Source organism: Cucurbita pepo, chromosome LG09 (assembly GCF_002806865.2).
Source record: "Cucurbita pepo subsp. pepo cultivar mu-cu-16 chromosome LG09, ASM280686v2, whole genome shotgun sequence".
NCBI lineage: Eukaryota > Viridiplantae > Streptophyta > Magnoliopsida > Cucurbitales > Cucurbitaceae > Cucurbita > Cucurbita pepo.
The window spans coordinates 6,353,833-6,370,995 of NC_036646.1; the positions used below are offsets into that span (position 1 = coordinate 6,353,833).

The window sequence follows — 17,163 nt, forward strand, 5'->3', positions numbered from 1 at the left end:
CTAAAAATTTAAAGATGTTAATCTTACTAAAACGTGTACTAAAGGTTTCGTGTATATACTAATGATAAGAGTATTTTTAAAATTTGTAAAAAAAAGAATTAAACCCATTAATGAAGTTTTTGATTTTTATTAATTTGACTTAAAATAAATACATACAGATGATAATTAATTAATGACATCATAAATAAGGAATGTTAAGAAAAATAAATCATTATAATTAAAGATAATTAGGTAAAATTAAGCACGAAAAATGAAGGATTAAGAAAACAATCAAAACATTCTGTTACCAGAAAACAAATTCCACGTGTGTAATAAATATATATTGATTAATTAATTACGAAAATGAATTTCAACCGCAGAAAATAAATTTAAAAAATGATTAAAATAATTAGACGAAAATCTCGGGCACATGTGCTTGCAAGAATTCGACCGAAATCTCATTTATTGATGCCTTCAATTTTTCATATTATTAATAATAAGCTTATAATATAATAAATTTTAATTATTTATTGGAATATGTATATATAAGCGGCCATTTATTAAATAATTGTAAATTAAATACATACGTACGTACTACGTCTCTTCCTTTGCAAACTAAACACAAATTATTTTCCAATAAATTAAAGAAAATACTTGTGACAACGATTGTGCGGCACTGATTCTATCCCAGCGAACAAGTCAGTCGTGGGAAATTTGGATTTTGCACAAAATATCAGCGTATGCTCGACCCTTGAGTGACGTTTGAGAGAAATGTTTTAGAAAACGTGAGTGAGAAAATACGTTGAAAATAATTTTAGAGAGAACAATGTTATAAGCTAAAAACGAGTAGACAACAACAATGGTTTTGATAGCATATAACCGAGGTAGGAAGAAATGACAACTAATCTACATTTTGAGGCATTTTAGCCCTGTCAAGACATGTCAACTTCTCCGTACCCAAGGTTATATATTGTAAGCCGTTGTTATTTCTCTCTTGTTTGCTTATATAATGTCTCTTTCGAAAATCTCTCTCTGCCCTCGCTTTCTAAAACCTTCTCTTAAAACCGAGGCCAGAGGCTCGAGCATACATCGTTTGGCTAGAACGAATTGGCTTAGCTCACTTGTCGTTGGAAAGTGAGTGCCGCACAATCGCAAGTCGGCTGCCATTAAAAGTGCGATTGTGACAAGTGGATTTTGGTGAACAGTCATACACCCTCTCTATTTTCAAGTTGGTTTGGTTTGGATTATTGAGTTTTTTTTTTTAATTATCTAAAAAAATTTACTTATCCACGGTACATATTACATTGATAACTAAAATCTCATAAAATTCAAATATCAAACATTTACAAGTCACACCTCATCATTGACTTAAGTAATAAACGTCAAATATTCTTAATTTCACAATAATCTTAAACGGGTTAGGTTGGATTGTAACCCTATTTTCAGTTTGATCGAATTGACCCGATCAAAAAAATGTCAACCTGCAAATTAACCCAAATTTTTTAGTGTTCCAAAATTTCGACTGAATTGAAAAAAAAAATCCAACTCAACTCGGCTTTTACCGAGTAGTTCAAATTGATCAGATTATTAGGTCATATGAATATCCCGAGATAAATAGGTAATATATATTATTTAAAATTCTTTAAAATGAGAACACTCAAAGTCTTGTGTTTTCCTTGGCAATAGTGCAAGGAACCATGTGCAAAAGCCCCTTCTTTCCCCTTATTAAAATTAGCACAAAATTTAAAATTTTAAATCTTGACTTGGTTGACTAATTAACTAAATGATTTTTTGAGTTCCAAAAAGGAAAGAAAAAAAATTGATTTTTTTTTTTTTTTTAATTTCACATAATTATTAGCATCTGAGACCGTTAAAATCAACTTACAACAGTAAAACGACCCACGTCGATATCGTTAAATATAGAGACAGTCTTTACACGCTAGTACTTCAGTAATATTATTTTTAGGTCGTTCTCGGGACTTCCACTCGTCTTTTGAAAGTCAACATGAGTTGACTTTTCTCATAGAGAGATTGGTGGGTATAGTGTAATAATTCAATTGTGGGGTTGAAATTTATAAAAACCCTTTTTTTTGTTCTCCACTTTTCATGATCAATATAGAAACCCAAAAGTTAGCAAATAATGTGTGGAAAATGGTGTTCCAAAGGTTTCATTTAGTCTTTAGGGTATAATTAACAATCAACATCATGCTTGTAATATTCTTATAAATGCTTTCTTTTTCTCGACCCATGCACGAACATCATATAACCCTACCCTAAAGTTAATTAGATCGTACGAAAACAGCTTTAACTTTCAACTCGAAATAATGCAACAAAAGATTTAAGTCATTGTCTCGTAAATCTCGTTTAGAGCTAGATAGAAATTCGAAACTTAATCATTCAGTCAAAATTGAAAATTTTACTCTTTTGGTAAAATTCCTATGATTTAGGTACCGAAAAAAAAAAAAAAAGGTGCATATTATATATATATATATATATATGTGTGTGTGTGTAGTAATCTTATATTTTCATAATCACTTTCATTCAAATCTCTTGTTCACTCGAGCGTCACCCTCTCTGTGGGTACCCTAAAAGTCGATTAAATGTAAATATTCAATTTTTTTTACCTTCAATAGGTTTTTTTTTGAAGTACGTGATAGATTTGAAAGGATTGAAGTGGAGCAATAATTATAGAAATTAAATGGGGGTGGACACGAAATGGTGTGCTCTCTCTGTGTCGGCGAGGATTTTGAACCTCGAAGGGGGATAGATACTAGATGGTGTGCTAACAAGGACGTTGGCCTCGAAAGTGGGTAGATTGTGAGATCCTACATCGATTGGAGAGAGGAACGAGTATCAACGATGATGCTACGTCACGAAGGGAGTGAATTGTGAGATCTCACATTGGTTGGAGAGAGGAATCTCGTTCAAAGCTAAATCATTTAGTAAAATTGAAATTTTTTACTTTAAATGATGTATCTCTTCTTTACTCGGGCGTCACCCTCTCGGTGGGTACCCTAAAAAATGTAAATATTCAATTATTTTTACCTTTGAGAACTTTTTTATGTTTTTTTTGGAAGTAATTGATAGATTTGGAAGTTTTGAAGTGGAGCAATAATTATGAAGAGAATCACCAATCTGTAAGGCTTTGACGAGACGTTTTTAGAATCTACCGTCATCAGTTTTTTTTTACTTTTACCACTCCAATCATAGTCTTATTCTATTTGTTATCTCATGCCCTAACCCTAGTAACTCCACTTTTATCTTCTCTTTTTTTCACTTTTTACCCTCATCAAGAAGGTAAGTTTTTCAACATTGACGTCACAATCCCAATGCAACAAAAACTGGTCATTGATGGGTTATAATCTTACGTTTCTTTGTTGGGTTTTCAGCTTCCCATTGTTTATTTTTACCGTACAGTAAAAAAAAAAAAAAAAAAAAAAAAAAAAAAAAAAAAAAAAAAAAAAAAGTATCAAATTTGTGTTGTGGAGGGTGGTCGACTATCATCATGGTCAAATTGTATTCATTGTAGGAGAAGAAATGAATGAGATGTGATGTTCTATATAAGTTAAAAAGGTCATTCATTCTATCTCATCAACTTAATGATGGGACGAGAAGAACGTTAGGGGAACTTGAAGCACTTGTTCGAAATTTAATAGGGTTGGTTGACGGGATCTTACGTTTTCGAACCTTTGTGTGTTGGAGTGTAAAGTCTGTGTGAGATCTCACCTCGGTTGGAGAGTGGAACAAAACATTATTTGTAAGAATATGAAAACCTCTCCCTAACCGATGATTTTAAAAACCTTGAGGGTAACCTTGGAAGGAAAAGCCCAAAGAAGACAATATTTACTAGCGGTGGGTTTGAGCTGATATCGAGTGATGTGTTAGTGAGGACGTTGAGGCTCGAAAAGAAGTAGATTGTGAGATCTCACATCGATTGGAGAGAAGAACGAGTGCCATCAAAGACGCTGACAATCCCACATCGGTTGGAGAGAGGAACAAAACATTATTTATAAAGGTGTGGAAACCTTTCCGTAGCAGACGTGTTTTAAAAACCCTGAGAGGGAAGTCTTAAATGGAAAGCTCAGAGAGAACAATATAGCAGTGAGCTTGAGCTATTACAGACGGCTTGACTGAGTTTTCAAACATGTTGTAACGGCAGAGGTTTTCACACTCTTATAAACGGTGTTTTGTTTACGATTGGGTTAAGAAAAACTAATTACGGTCGAGTAATTTTTTATTTATTAATAAGTGGAGGAAATAAATAAAAGTAGAAGAATTAAATAATTATATTTTTGAAAATTATGTAAGTCTAGGTTTTAATTTAATAGTGAGACAGCAAGGATTCTGATGTGGTCCTTTAGCAATATGATATAGAAAAATAATAAAAATAATAAACCCTAAAGTTTATAATATATAGTTTTGAATTAAAAAAAAAATGGAGGTTATAATAATATAAATGAAATGGGGATTTATTTGGGTAAGGACAAAAGAGCTGCCCCATGTTGGGACATGATAAGGGCAGAGGAAAACAAAATAAAACTGGGATTCTCTTCTTGAGCAACACACTATCCCCCCTCTGTAGGGCAGTGTTTGGGGCAGCATCAAATATTTTGTGACAAATTATATAATTTTTTATTTTTTTCCAAACATTTTCATATTGTGGGGAAATACTGTTTTAATTTGTATAGGTTTGGTTGTGACATGTACATATTTTTTGTCATAATTTCTGTTTGCCTGTTTTTTTTTTTTTTTTAAATTATTTTTATTTGATTTTACTGCGTGTACCAATAAGGTGTACCTTTCTTTTGAGTGACTCAATCATTAAGTTACGAGTTAAGAGCAGCTCTAGCCCAAGTCTACCTCTCTAGTAGATATTGTCTTTTTTGGGCTTTTTCTTCATTTCCGCAAAACGTGTCTACTAGTGAGATGTTTTCACACCCTTAGGAATAATGTTTCGTTCTCCTCTTCAATCGATGTGGGATCTCACAATCCACTCTCTTTCGGAGCTCAGTGTACTTGCTAACACTCGTTCCTCTCTCTAATCGATTTAGCATCTCACAATCCACCTCCCTTCAGGGCCCAGTGTCTTCGCTGTCACACTGCCCAATGTCCACTGCCCTTTAAAGCTCAGTGTACCCACTGACACTTGTTTATCTCTCCAATCGATGTGGGATCTCACAATAAGTTTACCACTATTGGAAGGATTCATGTGTTGATCTGTAGAGATAGTGTTTACTCTTAGAATCACGTGTTGATCTGTAGCGATACTTTTCATTCTTACAAATGAGAAGTAAGTAACATAAGTAGTGGAGATGCAGGAGAATGTCGGGGTCATCAAGTGTTGAATTCAGATTCTGAATCTTGATCTGAATTCTGGGTACATATCGGTAATGAATTCAGATAAATATTAAAAATTATAGAGGAAAAAAAAAATAAATTAAAAAAAAGAGGGTCCATCGTAGGGTAACTGTTGTGTGTTAGTACACCAAGTGTCCTGCCATGTGAAGCAGCCACCCCAATTTCATTACTTATTTTATTTTATTTTTTTATTATTTTATTTTAACTAATTAATTTTATTTAATTTATATGTAGAGAGAGAAACAGCCAACTCATAGCTCATTAATTATTTTAATTTTTTTTTTATTATTATTTTTTAAAATCGGAATAAATGAGGGGTACATAAATGAGTTGAGATCACGATCATTAATTGTAAGAATTTCATGGTTAAATGTGTTTTGCTGTGAGCAATTTTGTGTTGGATGACCTGACAACTTATGTTGTGTTGGTCTGACATGGGTCGTTATATCCTGGATGTAATGTCTTAAATAATTGAGATGCTTTTTATTGACATCGACACTTATCTAATTATACCTATTGAATTTGATAGCAACCTATGTGAAGTTTTATTATCGTGTTATTGAATATTTTCAAATATATATATTTGTTGAATTTGTATGAAAATTTAAGTCGTTGCTATGTTCTCTGTCTGACGGTGTCTTAATGCTAAAAGCACACACTCGTCCAAGTCCTCTAGTTTTTACTTGTAGACTCAAGACGTTGTGTTTAGTGTTACTGTCATGTTTGTCTAAGGTGTGTTGTCTATAGTCACATGCTGGATGTCTCGATCATGCTTGTCCAGGACATGTTGTCCATAGTTGCATGCCCGTTTTAAATCCCTTTTACTTGTTTTCGTTTTAGATAGGCTTTTACTATTTCTTGTTGTATTCGTATAAGGGTGTATGATCGGTCACCAAAATCATGTTTACCCTTGTTAGGGTTAAAATGCCCTAAAATGTACTATAAGGGAATACGAGTAGTTGTTAATTCTTCCTCCATAGGTTATATTGTAATAACCTAAAATTTAAAAAGAAAAAAAAAATGTTGTCCTACATCGGTTAGGTTGAGAAAGTGGGGGACTTGGACTCCGTTGTAAATGGGGTTTCTTTACTTACTAAGTTACAACAATTTCTCCTTTTCATCTCATTAGGGCAGCTCAAAGCTAGTCGGAAAATACATTTTCTGATCGCTCCAGGCTGGCATTTCAACTGATCCGACTCAGGTTTGATATGCTCGGACCCTTTCCTAATGGTTTCAATTCTTCGGAAGCGTTTAAGGTTAGTATGACTACCTTTTAGCTAGTTTAAATTATTTTAAGCAAAATTAGATAAGTCAATTTCCGTAGTAAAATTTTAATTTATGATTGTGGGACTTCTTAGGTAGAAATAAATTTTAGAGAGGAGCGTTAAGCTAGCATCAAGGGGTCATAGTAGATTCGGTCTAAGCCAACCAAGTAAATGACTCTACTATAGGCTTGATTGGAAGAATTGCTTTATGTATAATGACACGTGCCTAGTGGCCTTGCACTTGTCATATGTGTGATATGTGATATTATGTTAAGTGTCGTTATATGATATGCCAAATAATATTATGGTATAAATGAAATGTCATGTTATGTTACGAAAAGTTATGTTATGTTATGAGATGTCATGATGTACTATGATATGTAATCTACGATGCACAACTCCTACGCATATTAGCGAGTGTAATATGTGATGAAAGAATGGAGGTTGTCTTGCATGATTTATTACGCCACGATGAAAAATATGGGAACCTCATGCATAATTGTATATTCACGTGCATTGGGATATTATTCTTTTATGACGAGTACGAACACATATGCTACGAGGCTGAAATGACCATCATGTTCACCATGATGCTACAACAGTCACTATTCCCTCCGAGTGTCCAGCAATAGCTCAGAGAGTGCTAGCTCGATCAGTAGGCCCAGGGGTGTGTGAACGCGCCTAGTGGGCCTACGCTCACACGTGTGAGTCGTGTTGTACAGAAATATTATACATCCAATTGTCAAGACTGGAAAGCCGCCTAATAGAAGATGGTTTTAAATGATAGGTCTCATCATTTTGTACGTGTTACTAACTATTTCTTAAAATATTCAATGACTTGTGCTATTCTTATATTTGAGGTAAAGGCAAGACACCCTACACAGATGACAGATACGTCGTGTTGAAGACCATGGAACTTGTTTTAGGATAGTCGCATTTTATTTATTTTGTAGCTCTTAGGTTAGATCACGGGCATCGCTTAATATTTTCTTTGTTTTATTTATATGTCATATTTGATTATTTTTCGTTGTTTTGTTTTAAGGCCCTTAAAAGCAAACGTTTAAGTCAGTGACATGTTTTATGAATTATTTTAAACGAATGTTTCCGCATAAAAAGGTCATGTCATGCATATAGTAACAGCTCTATTCTAGTAGGAAAATACCGTCGTTACATATATGCTATGCTATCAAAGTCATGTTACTCAGTTTTAGCTTATAACATTACTTTCTTTCAAAATTATTTTTAATGTATTTTATCTCTCACGTTTTTTAAAATATTTCTGATTTGAGGCTCGAACATAAGTTGATATTATTGACTTGTTGGCTGGATTAGAACCAGTGTCGCACAATCACTGAAAAGCTAACCCGACCAGCAGCCTTACGGGTTGTGCGAGCCCTTTGGGTCCATTAGCCTGGCGCTTGAATTCCATTAGCCACGCATTCATCGGTTAACTTCCACGGAGGCTTCTAATTAACGAAAGAGTGTGTTGTACAGATTCCGCAGATGTGGCGCTACGGCAGCCACAATTCTTTCGAGAGTTCGGCCATGGAGCTCTGGATGCCATTTCTACTGCATTTACTGCCTAGAATAGGCTCCAACAATTTCGAAGAAGCTCCATAATGGATGCCTGTGGCATTCAACACTCATCGCTTCGAAAACCAATCAGGATATGAAGCTTCAACTTCTGAATCACCCAATGTTCGCCGCTGGAACCCTCAGATCGTTGGCTCGGAGAGCTAGTTTTTCCTCTCTTGCTGCCAAATGGGAAGGTGGAGTTTCCATGGTTCAAGGAGCTTCCAGAGGAATTGGCCTCGAATTTGTGAGTTCTTCTGTTTTTTTCTTTTCCCTAGCAATTTCTATTCCGGTTCAATTACTTGTTTCTCTCGCTATTCGCGGATGATTCAGTTGAAGTTGATCAAAGGTTCATTTGAATTCAATGAAATCTTCCAATTTCTTCATTCCTATTTCTCTGTTTTTGTGGTGTGGACTGTTGTGAATTGTTTGATTTGATTTTCTGAGTATTATCAGTTTTTGCTGTTCATGTTTGTTAATCTGAAAGGGATGTGAGTTATAGACCTAAATTGCTCCGACTCATTACTTTAGCTGCAGCTTAACAAATGAAAATTGACTTTAAACTTGTATTGGTGTAGGTTAGACATTTGCTGGAGAAGAATGAAAAGGGACATGTTGTTGCTACTTGTCGCAACCCTGGAAAAGCTACAGGGCTTCTTGAGTTAAAAGACAAGTTTTCTGAGCGCCTTTGCATTCTAGAGTTGGATGTGACCAATGAAAGCACCATTAAGGTTTCACTCTTTTCTTTTAATGTGGTTTTTACACCTTGGTTGGGGAGGAGAACGAAAGACCCTTTATGAGGGTGTGGAAACCTCTCCCTAGCAGATGCTTTATAAAAACTTTGAGGGGAAGCTCGAAAGGGAAAGCCCAAAGAAGACAATATTTGCTAGCGGTGGGCTTGGGTTGTTACAAATGGTATTAGAGCCAAACACCAAGCGATGTGCCAACGAGGAGGTTGAGCCTCGAAGGGGGTGGACAAGAGGCAGTGTGCTAGCAAGGACCCGTGGATTGTGAGATCCCACATTAGTTGGGGAGGAGAGCAAAACACCCTTTATAAGGGTGTGGAAACCTCTCCATGGCAGATGTGTTTTAAAAACTTTAAGGGGAAACCCGAAAGGGAAAGCCCAAAGAGGACAATATCTGCTAGCGGTGGGCTTGGGCCTGGGCTGTTACAAATGGTATCAGAGCCAGACATCGTGCGATGTGCCAGTGAGGAGGTTGAGCTCCAAAGAGGGTGAACAAGAGGCGGTGTGTCAGCAAGAACGTTGGGTCCCGAAGGGGGGTGGATTGGGGGATCCCACATCGATTGGAGAAGGGAATGAGTGTTAGCAAGGACGTTGGACCTCGAAGGGGCGTGGATTGTGAGATCCCACATCGGTTGGGGAGGAGAACAAAACACCCTTTATAAAGGTGTGAAAACCTCTCTCTAGCAGACGCGTTTTAAGAACCTTGAAGTAAAAGCCGAAAGGGAAAGAAAGGACAATATCTACTAGCGGTGGGCTTGGGTGGGCTTGGGTTGTCATAGAGATACTTTTGGATAAAGTGGTATTGAAATCTATACTATGGGTTCTTTCAGATGGCTAAAAGTTTGAAGCCTTGAGTTAGGTGGTTGTGCAGTATACGATATAAATTTCTATGTTTCGAATGGTTTTGATTAAGTATTTTTATTAACTCATGAATTTCATGTAAAATTTTCTAATATTTGTGTGTCATCCAATGTCACAATGTACTTCAGGAATCTGCAAAGTCCATTGGAGAAAGATATGGATCGTTGAATCTGCTAATTAATGCATCTGGGATTCTTTCAATTCCTAATGTACTCCAACCAGGTATTTCTTCTGAGAAATAAAAATCCATTGGTTGGTTGAACAGTATAACGGTAACAGTCCTCATCGTGCCGTTGGGTTTTCACGCAACGTGGTAGCCGACGTTTTGTTAGTGAAATCAAGGTTTCATTTTAGCTCAGATAAATATATTTGAGTTTAAGCTAGATCTCGACCTAAAATGGAGATATGGCCCCTAATTTATGTAACAGAATTGATAATTGTAGTCAATAATTTTCATTTTTCTTTTTTGTTCATGTAACATAGTAGTCATGATCTAAGCAATTGATGATCATGCTCTGGTTCCAATGCAGAAACTACATTGAATAAAGTGGAGAAGTCTTCTTTGCTTCATGCTTATGAGGTTAATGCTGTTGGTCCTATCCTAGTGATCAAGGTAAAATTCGCTCAAATACCATTATGAATGTCTACAATATTAACTTTCAGAAAGAAATGTAGGCTTAGTCCATTCAATCTTGGATATAGAAATTATTTCTGCGTTTCTTTAAAAACGTGTTTTCTTTTTATTCAGTTGAAACTTCATCCCTGAAGATGCACGTATAGTTGAAATAATTCCGAGATAGTTATTGCATTTGAGACTAGCCATCTCTTATTTCCTTTCGGGAAAGGAAAGAGCATTTATTCCTTTAACCAAATACTAACGCTATTTAGTCTGAAGGTGTGAGATCCCACATCATTTGAGGAGGAGAACGAAGCATTCTTTATAAGGATGTGGAAACTTCTCCCTAGCTGATGTGTTTTAAAAACCTTGAGGGGAAGCTAGAAAGGATAAGCCCAAAGAGGACAATATTTGCTAGCGGTGGGTTTGAGTTATTACAAATGGTATCAGAGCCAGACGCTGGGGAATGTGCCAACAAGGACTTTGGGTCCCGAAGGGGGTGGATTGGGGGGTCCCACATTGATTGGAGAAGGGAACGAGTGCCAGCAAGGACGCTAGCCCTGAAGGGGGGTGGATTGTGAGATCCCACATCGGTTGGAGAGGAGAACGAAACATTTTTTTATAAGGGTGTGGAAACCTCTCCCTAGCTGGCGCGTTTTAAAAACCTTGAGAGGAAGCCCGAAAGGGAAAGCTCAAATAGGACAATATTTGCTAGTAGTGGGCTTGGGTTGTTACGGGACAACCAAAATAAACCACCAATTGAATTTCTTTTTTTCTGAACTCAAGTATATGTTTTCTGTCAGTCATTTAAATTCTTGGTGGATTTTTCAACATTTAGCACACTGACTGCTGTAGATTATGGTTTATATGAGCAGCATTTGTGGCCTTTTCTGAAGGCTGGAGGAGGCTCTGGAACAGAAAGAGATATTGCAGTCGTTGCCAATTTAAGTGCTCGGGTGGGATCAATCGGAGACAATCGTCTTGGGGGATGGCATTCATATCGAGCTTCAAAGACTGCACTTAACCAATGTATAGTTTCTTCCTTGTGGCCTTTTCTGATTATATGCATATTCCTTTCCCATCCACCTTGCATATATTACTTTTCTGCATGATAACATGCATCCATGCTCTTCAATCGAGCAAAACGAGTCATCTACAATACCGACACACATACACATTCATTGCAGACATTCGAAATCATATTCAACAAATATTGTTAAAACCATATTATATATTTTTTAAACTTGTTAGTTATTTGTATGCATAAACGACACAGGAACTAAACATCATGCATTTCGACGTCGTATAGTTATATAAAATCTATTCCCTTTTTGCTTTCACAGTGACAAAAAACGTATCGGTTGAATTCGCAAGGAAGAAAGATCCAATCATATGCATATTATTGCATCCAGGCACAGTGGACACAGACCTGTCTAGGCCATTTCAGAGAAATGTTCCTGAAGGCAAACTTTTTACCAAAGATTTTTCAGTCCAAAAGCTTATGACAATCATCAACAATGCAAAGAGCCAAGACAATGGAAAGTTTTTTGCTTGGGATGGTCAGGAAATTCCTTGGTAACATGAACTTCTCTCTAGTTTTACATTTGTCATAAATTTCTGGTGGTCTAATCTGCTGCTATGATTGCATGATTATGTAACACGTTTAACAAATACGAAGTGACTTGAATATCGAAAACGAGGCAAGAACCACTTGAATAGATTTCAGAGTTCTTTGTAGTTATTGACAACATAAACATACCTTCTTAATTTCTTGATAGAATCCTCTTGTGCCTAATTTTCTCAGTTTCCTGCATCTTTTGATTACTTGATAATCTAGTTACAGTGTCATATATGTATTTCAAATTTGGCTGATGTCCATGTGATTGATCTGTACACATCAATGCCAGGTTCATTGCTGTCTTTGCTTGATCCACCATGCTTTCTCTCTGTAGTTCTATACATTCATTGATCACTGTCTGCAAATTCTTGGAAATCTGTGCTTTTATGTTTCTAATGAAACTAGATTCATCTCGCTTGATCTCGTCCCGTAGCTGCCTATTCACTATCATTTCGAACCAGAACACGCCGAACTTGTAGATATCTGATACGTCAATTATCATGTTAGTTTTCTTAGTTGCATTAATGCTAGATTTCATGAAAAACATATTTAGATAATTGTTTAGTTATTGTGAATAGTGATTTCGGGAGTTCGGTACTATTAATCTTTCCGAATGATTCGATCGTAGTATTTAAAACCATGTGTAGAGTTTCGTTTAGATTGACTTACTTCTTGAGCTGCAATTTTGACGACCCAATTTGAACCTTGAAATCAATGGCACTAGCTTTCTGGACAACAAGAGGCTGTCTGTCCTGAGATCATAATCAACAGCAGGCCATTGTTCCTGCAAATAAAGCATACCTTCTAACACTCCTTTGGCTACTTTCAGTCTCGGTTTCCATGGTGGACGCGACCTCGACAGCCACATGTCGACACTCTCTCCCTCCGATGCCTCGATCACGAGGGCTCTCATTCGTCGGTTGTGACACCAACCGAGCACCTTCACCAAGTTTTTATGGGATAATTGGGTAAAGATCTTGCATTCTTCAATAAACTCATTCCTACTCTCCCTTGAATTCCCACTCCTGTAAATTTCAATCCTCACTTCAGTCCCACCTCTTAGAACTCCACTGTAAATATCAACTCCCTCACACTTCACTATCAAATTCTTCTCCGAAAATCCGTCGGTTGCTGCCCCGAGCATCGCCGGCGTGAACTTGTGCTTCCTCCTTAACATCCTTGGTAAGAAATCAGGTCTGTGGAAGCAAAGCCACCCCAAGAACCACACTAACACAATCACAAGAATGGGAAACACAATCAACAGAATCACAACCTTCATTCTATACTTCCTATGATCCGGAAGAAGACCCGAACTTATAAAACTCGACGAATTAAACCGTTTAAAGAACAACTCTGAATCAGAGATCCTACTTTCAGAGAACTGATTGTAAGACAGATTTAGAGTAGTCAGGTTAGTAAGATCAGAGAAAATCCGAAACGGGACTTCGCCAACGAGATCATTTCGACTAAGATCAAGAGCCTCTATTTGTTTACATTCCAAAACGTCCATAGGGAAACTACCCTTCAAAGAATTGTTAGACAGATCAATGGAGAGGATACTCAGAGGACAGTACTTCCAAAAGAAGTGAAACGACAAATACAAAGGAGCAATATTGGGGCGACTACGAAGATCAATTTTCGGAAACGACTCGACACAATTGGGGTTGCGGGAATCGTTGCAAAGATGGCTAGCAACAATGGAGGACTTGAAGATTTCAATGAGATTCATTGGAGAAGTAGAGCAGTAACGAAGAGAAGGGTTCAAAAGACAGTTTTTGGAGATTGTAGAGTTGAAATCTGAAGGTGGGTGTAAGGTGTTAAGATCTTCAATGACAGAAGCAGAGAAAATAACAGAAGAACAAGCCGCCATTGTTGAGAGGAACAAGATGAAATTTGCAGACATGGCCGCCATTGATGATTCTGAGATATTAAGATTGAGTTTTTAGGAAGTTTGAGAAAAGACATGAAGAATTGTCTGATGTTTTTTTAACTGTTCTTTGTAGGTTTGACGGTTAGTGACGAAGTGGAAAGTGGAAGCCGCCATTTTCGGAGGCTATGGCTGTTATGTTGGAGAAAAATAGAGAACCGTTGAGAGTACAAAAAAAAAAAAAAACCATTTTTTTCGTGGGATTTTGAATATCTTTGTCTAGATGTTTTGCTTTTGTCTTTGTGTTTGGTTTCCGAGAAAATTTTGCTGGCAGTCATTAAAAAGGAGATTTTTTTTTTTCTCGGGAAAGTTTGATATTTTCTCGAGAAATAAAGCAAATGACATGGAAAAATGGGTGTTTGGTGTTATGAACCACAACTCCACAATAGTATGATATTGTCCACTTTGAGCGAAAACTCTCCTGGTTTTGCCTTTAGCTTCTTAAAAAGACCTCATACCAATGAAGACGAATTTCTTACTTATAAATCCATAATCATCCACTTAATTAGCCAACGTGGGACTCCCTACTAACCATCCTCGAACAAAGTACACCATAGAGCCTCCCCTGAGGCCTATGTAACCCTCGAACAACCTCCTCTTAATCGAGGCTCGACTCCTTTTTCTGCAGCCCTCGAACAAAGTACACAATTTATTCAACATTTGAATCACTTTTGACTACATCTTCAAATCTCATAACTTCTAGATTTGACATTTGAGGATTCTATTGATGGCTAAGTTAAGGGCTGATTCTGATATCATGTTAGGAACCACGACGCTCCACCATAGTGTACCATAGTATGACATTGTCCACTTTGAGCATAAGTTCTCATGATTTTGCTTTTGACTTCTCCACAAGAGCTCATACCAATAGAGACGTATTTCTTACTTATAAACCTACGATTTGGCAGTCGAGAAAATCTCGCAAGTCACTTACTTATACAAACGAAGCAAGAAAATGAAAAGGGGTTTCATTTAATCAAATGATAAAGTTTGACAAAGAACAGTTAATGATCATCATGAGGTTAGCATCTCATCGAAACTAATCTCTAAATTAAACTAAACTAGAATCTATATAACAACAACAAAGAACAAAACAAAATGATGAACAAGATACTTCTGCATTTGATCACTCTCAACTGTTCTTTCTAGCTGCTTGTTTTAAGGATCTGATTGATGGAGTTTGAAATGAACGGATGGGATTGAATCTCCGGGAAATTAGCAAGATTTTGAACAAACCCTTTTGGAACTAAACACTGTTCTTCTGAGTATAATTTCTCTTGAATCATGGCGGATTCAAGAATCTGCAGATCCTCTGTTTCTTGTTCTTCTAGTTCATGCTCTGTTTCTTGCTTAAGTTGTAAAATGGCGACTTGGGCTTGCAAGAATTTGACATATTTGAAAGCAGAATTAAGCATTTCAGCAGTGTTCATCTTGACACCGCCCGGAATCAGCTCTCCAAGCTCCTGCGTCTTCGCCGTAATCCTCCTCCGCCGTTCCCGGGCCGCAATTGTCTGCACCGATAAGGCGTTACTCGGTGACGCCAACTGTTTCGTCTTCGAGCAATTGCCATTGTTCATCATTTCAGCATTATCCATTCTCCCATCCAACAAACTCGAAGGAAAGTAGCCACATCCGCCACCGCCGCCACCCACATTACCACCAACACCACCGTAGCAAAAACTCTGCTCCAGCACGATCCTCTGGCGTTTGGAGTAATGAAACTCAAATTCATCAAAAGGGAAGAATTCAGCGGAGAAATACGGGTAGACGTCGGAGAAAAGAAACGGAGAAGCGTTGTCGAAGAACGGAGCGACAGTTGGGATAAAAACAGAGTCATCGGGCATGGCAGGGACGTAATCGAGGTGCGGCGGAGGGAGAAAGAAGAGGTCCGGCGACATTTCGGGGGAGAAACAGGGGAATTGGGGATTGATTGAAGAAGGGTCAGAGTAAAAATTGGAGAAAAAAGTGAGAGCCGCCATTGAAGAGGAAAAGAAGAACAGGGATGTTTTTGAATTTGGAATAAATAAGGAAACAGTTATAATCAATCTCCATGAAACCCCCAACTTCTGAACCCACGATTTTCTCTCTCTACTGTGAATTTGTGTTGTTAGTTACTTTTGGTCGGAATGGAGGAGAGACATGAATTTGGCGGTTTGGATTGGTTCGGTTCGGTTCATATAAATCCGATCTCATTTTAAAGGTTTATAGCTTGAATTGTCTTCTCGACAGAACGGTTTGGTCTAATTACGAAGATTTCAATCAAGGTGACATCCATCCAACCTGCATTTTCTTGTCTTCTTCCTGCTTTACGAGTAGGAATAGCACAAAAAGAGAGATTTGAGTTATCGACTCGATCAAAAACTACTAACGTCTTTCTCGTTGGTGTTTAGTGTCACGGTCGAATATTTTTAACCATGCATTGTCGTGATCTTGACATGACTGTGATAGGACTGGAAAAATGTTTATGTAACGAAAATTTTTTCACAACTAATAAATAGAACGAAAAATGTTTATGTGAGCTTGAGGATTGTTTTGGGCGTACCGTTTCGAATGATCATCTTTGTTACTTATAATGTTTGCTTGTAATAGACTATCGAAAGATGGTACTTGATTCAAGCCAAAAACCATGGCGGAATTTTCAAAGATTGAGTGGATTATGCGTTTCATCTTTTTATGCTCTTTAGTATGTTTCTTCTTGCACTCGTGCCCAAAATCTCATCGAACTCAAACTAAGGTAAGACCCTAAATTGTCGGATGAGCCAAGAGGCCAACCCTTTTGAGACGCATTGTAACTCGGGCAAGACCTAGTTGGGTTTCGGCCTTGGAGAGAGGAGCGAGTGCCAATTGGACTCCGAAGGGGGTGTAGATTGTGAGATCCCACGTTGGTTAGGGAGCGGAACAAAACATTCTTTACAAAGACGTGAAATCCTCTTCTTAGTAGACACGTTTTAAGAACCTCGAGGAGTTTAGCTGAAACATAGTGGATTGAAGATTGAATTCAAAGGGAGAAACGCCGCTCTTCGGATTAAGATTCTTCCCGCCATTGAAATGAGCTTCAAAAAAAAAAAAAAAAAAAAAAAAAAAAAAAAAAAAAAAAAAAAAAAAAAAAAAAAAAAAAAAAAAAAAAAAAAAAAANCTTTAATTTTTTTTTAATTGATTCCTCCTTTTAAAAATATCTGAAAGTATGTTTAAAAAAGAAAAAAAAAAAAAAAAAAAAAAAA

The 17,163-nt window shown here is 37.0% G+C and overlaps 3 protein-coding genes across 3 annotated transcripts; 1 reads left to right on the forward strand and 2 right to left on the reverse strand.

Annotated features, from left to right (window-relative positions):
• Positions 1-8,032: 8,032 nt before the first annotated feature.
• Positions 8,033-12,177, forward strand: LOC111801341 (C-factor). Its single transcript, XM_023685301.1, has 6 exons — positions 8,033-8,421; positions 8,753-8,905; positions 9,910-10,003; positions 10,312-10,394; positions 11,273-11,426; positions 11,741-12,177. Exons 1-6 carry the CDS (start codon positions 8,272-8,274, stop codon positions 11,974-11,976), a joined length of 870 nt encoding a protein of 289 aa, XP_023541069.1. The 5' UTR covers positions 8,033-8,271; the 3' UTR covers positions 11,977-12,177.
• On the reverse strand, positions 11,949-14,451 carry LOC111801340 (LRR receptor kinase SERK2). Its single transcript, XM_023685300.1, has one exon. It carries the CDS (start codon positions 13,925-13,927, stop codon positions 12,671-12,673), a length of 1,257 nt encoding a protein of 418 aa, XP_023541068.1. The 5' UTR covers positions 13,928-14,451; the 3' UTR covers positions 11,949-12,670.
• Positions 14,452-14,605: 154 nt separating this feature from the next.
• Positions 14,606-16,980, reverse strand: LOC111802342 (transcription factor bHLH52-like). Its single transcript, XM_023686670.1, has one exon. The coding sequence runs from the start codon at positions 15,919-15,921 to the stop codon at positions 15,088-15,090; it is 834 nt and encodes a 277-aa protein (XP_023542438.1). The 5' UTR covers positions 15,922-16,980; the 3' UTR covers positions 14,606-15,087.
• Positions 16,981-17,163: the final 183 nt, after the last annotated feature.

Coding starts and splice junctions, on each gene's coding strand:
- LOC111801341 (XM_023685301.1), top strand. CDS start 8,272: ATGAAGCTTCAACTTCTGAATCACCCAATGTTCGCCGCTGGAACCCTC. Junction 8,906..9,909: donor CCAATGAAAGCACCATTAAG/GTTTCACTCTTT, acceptor AATGTACTTCAG/GAATCTGCAAAGTCCATTGG. Junction 11,427..11,740: donor AAAGACTGCACTTAACCAAT/GTATAGTTTCTT, acceptor TTGCTTTCACAG/TGACAAAAAACGTATCGGTT.
- LOC111801340 (XM_023685300.1), bottom strand. CDS start 13,927: ATGGCGGCCATGTCTGCAAATTTCATCTTGTTCCTCTCAACAATGGCG.
- LOC111802342 (XM_023686670.1), bottom strand. CDS start 15,921: ATGGCGGCTCTCACTTTTTTCTCCAATTTTTACTCTGACCCTTCTTCA.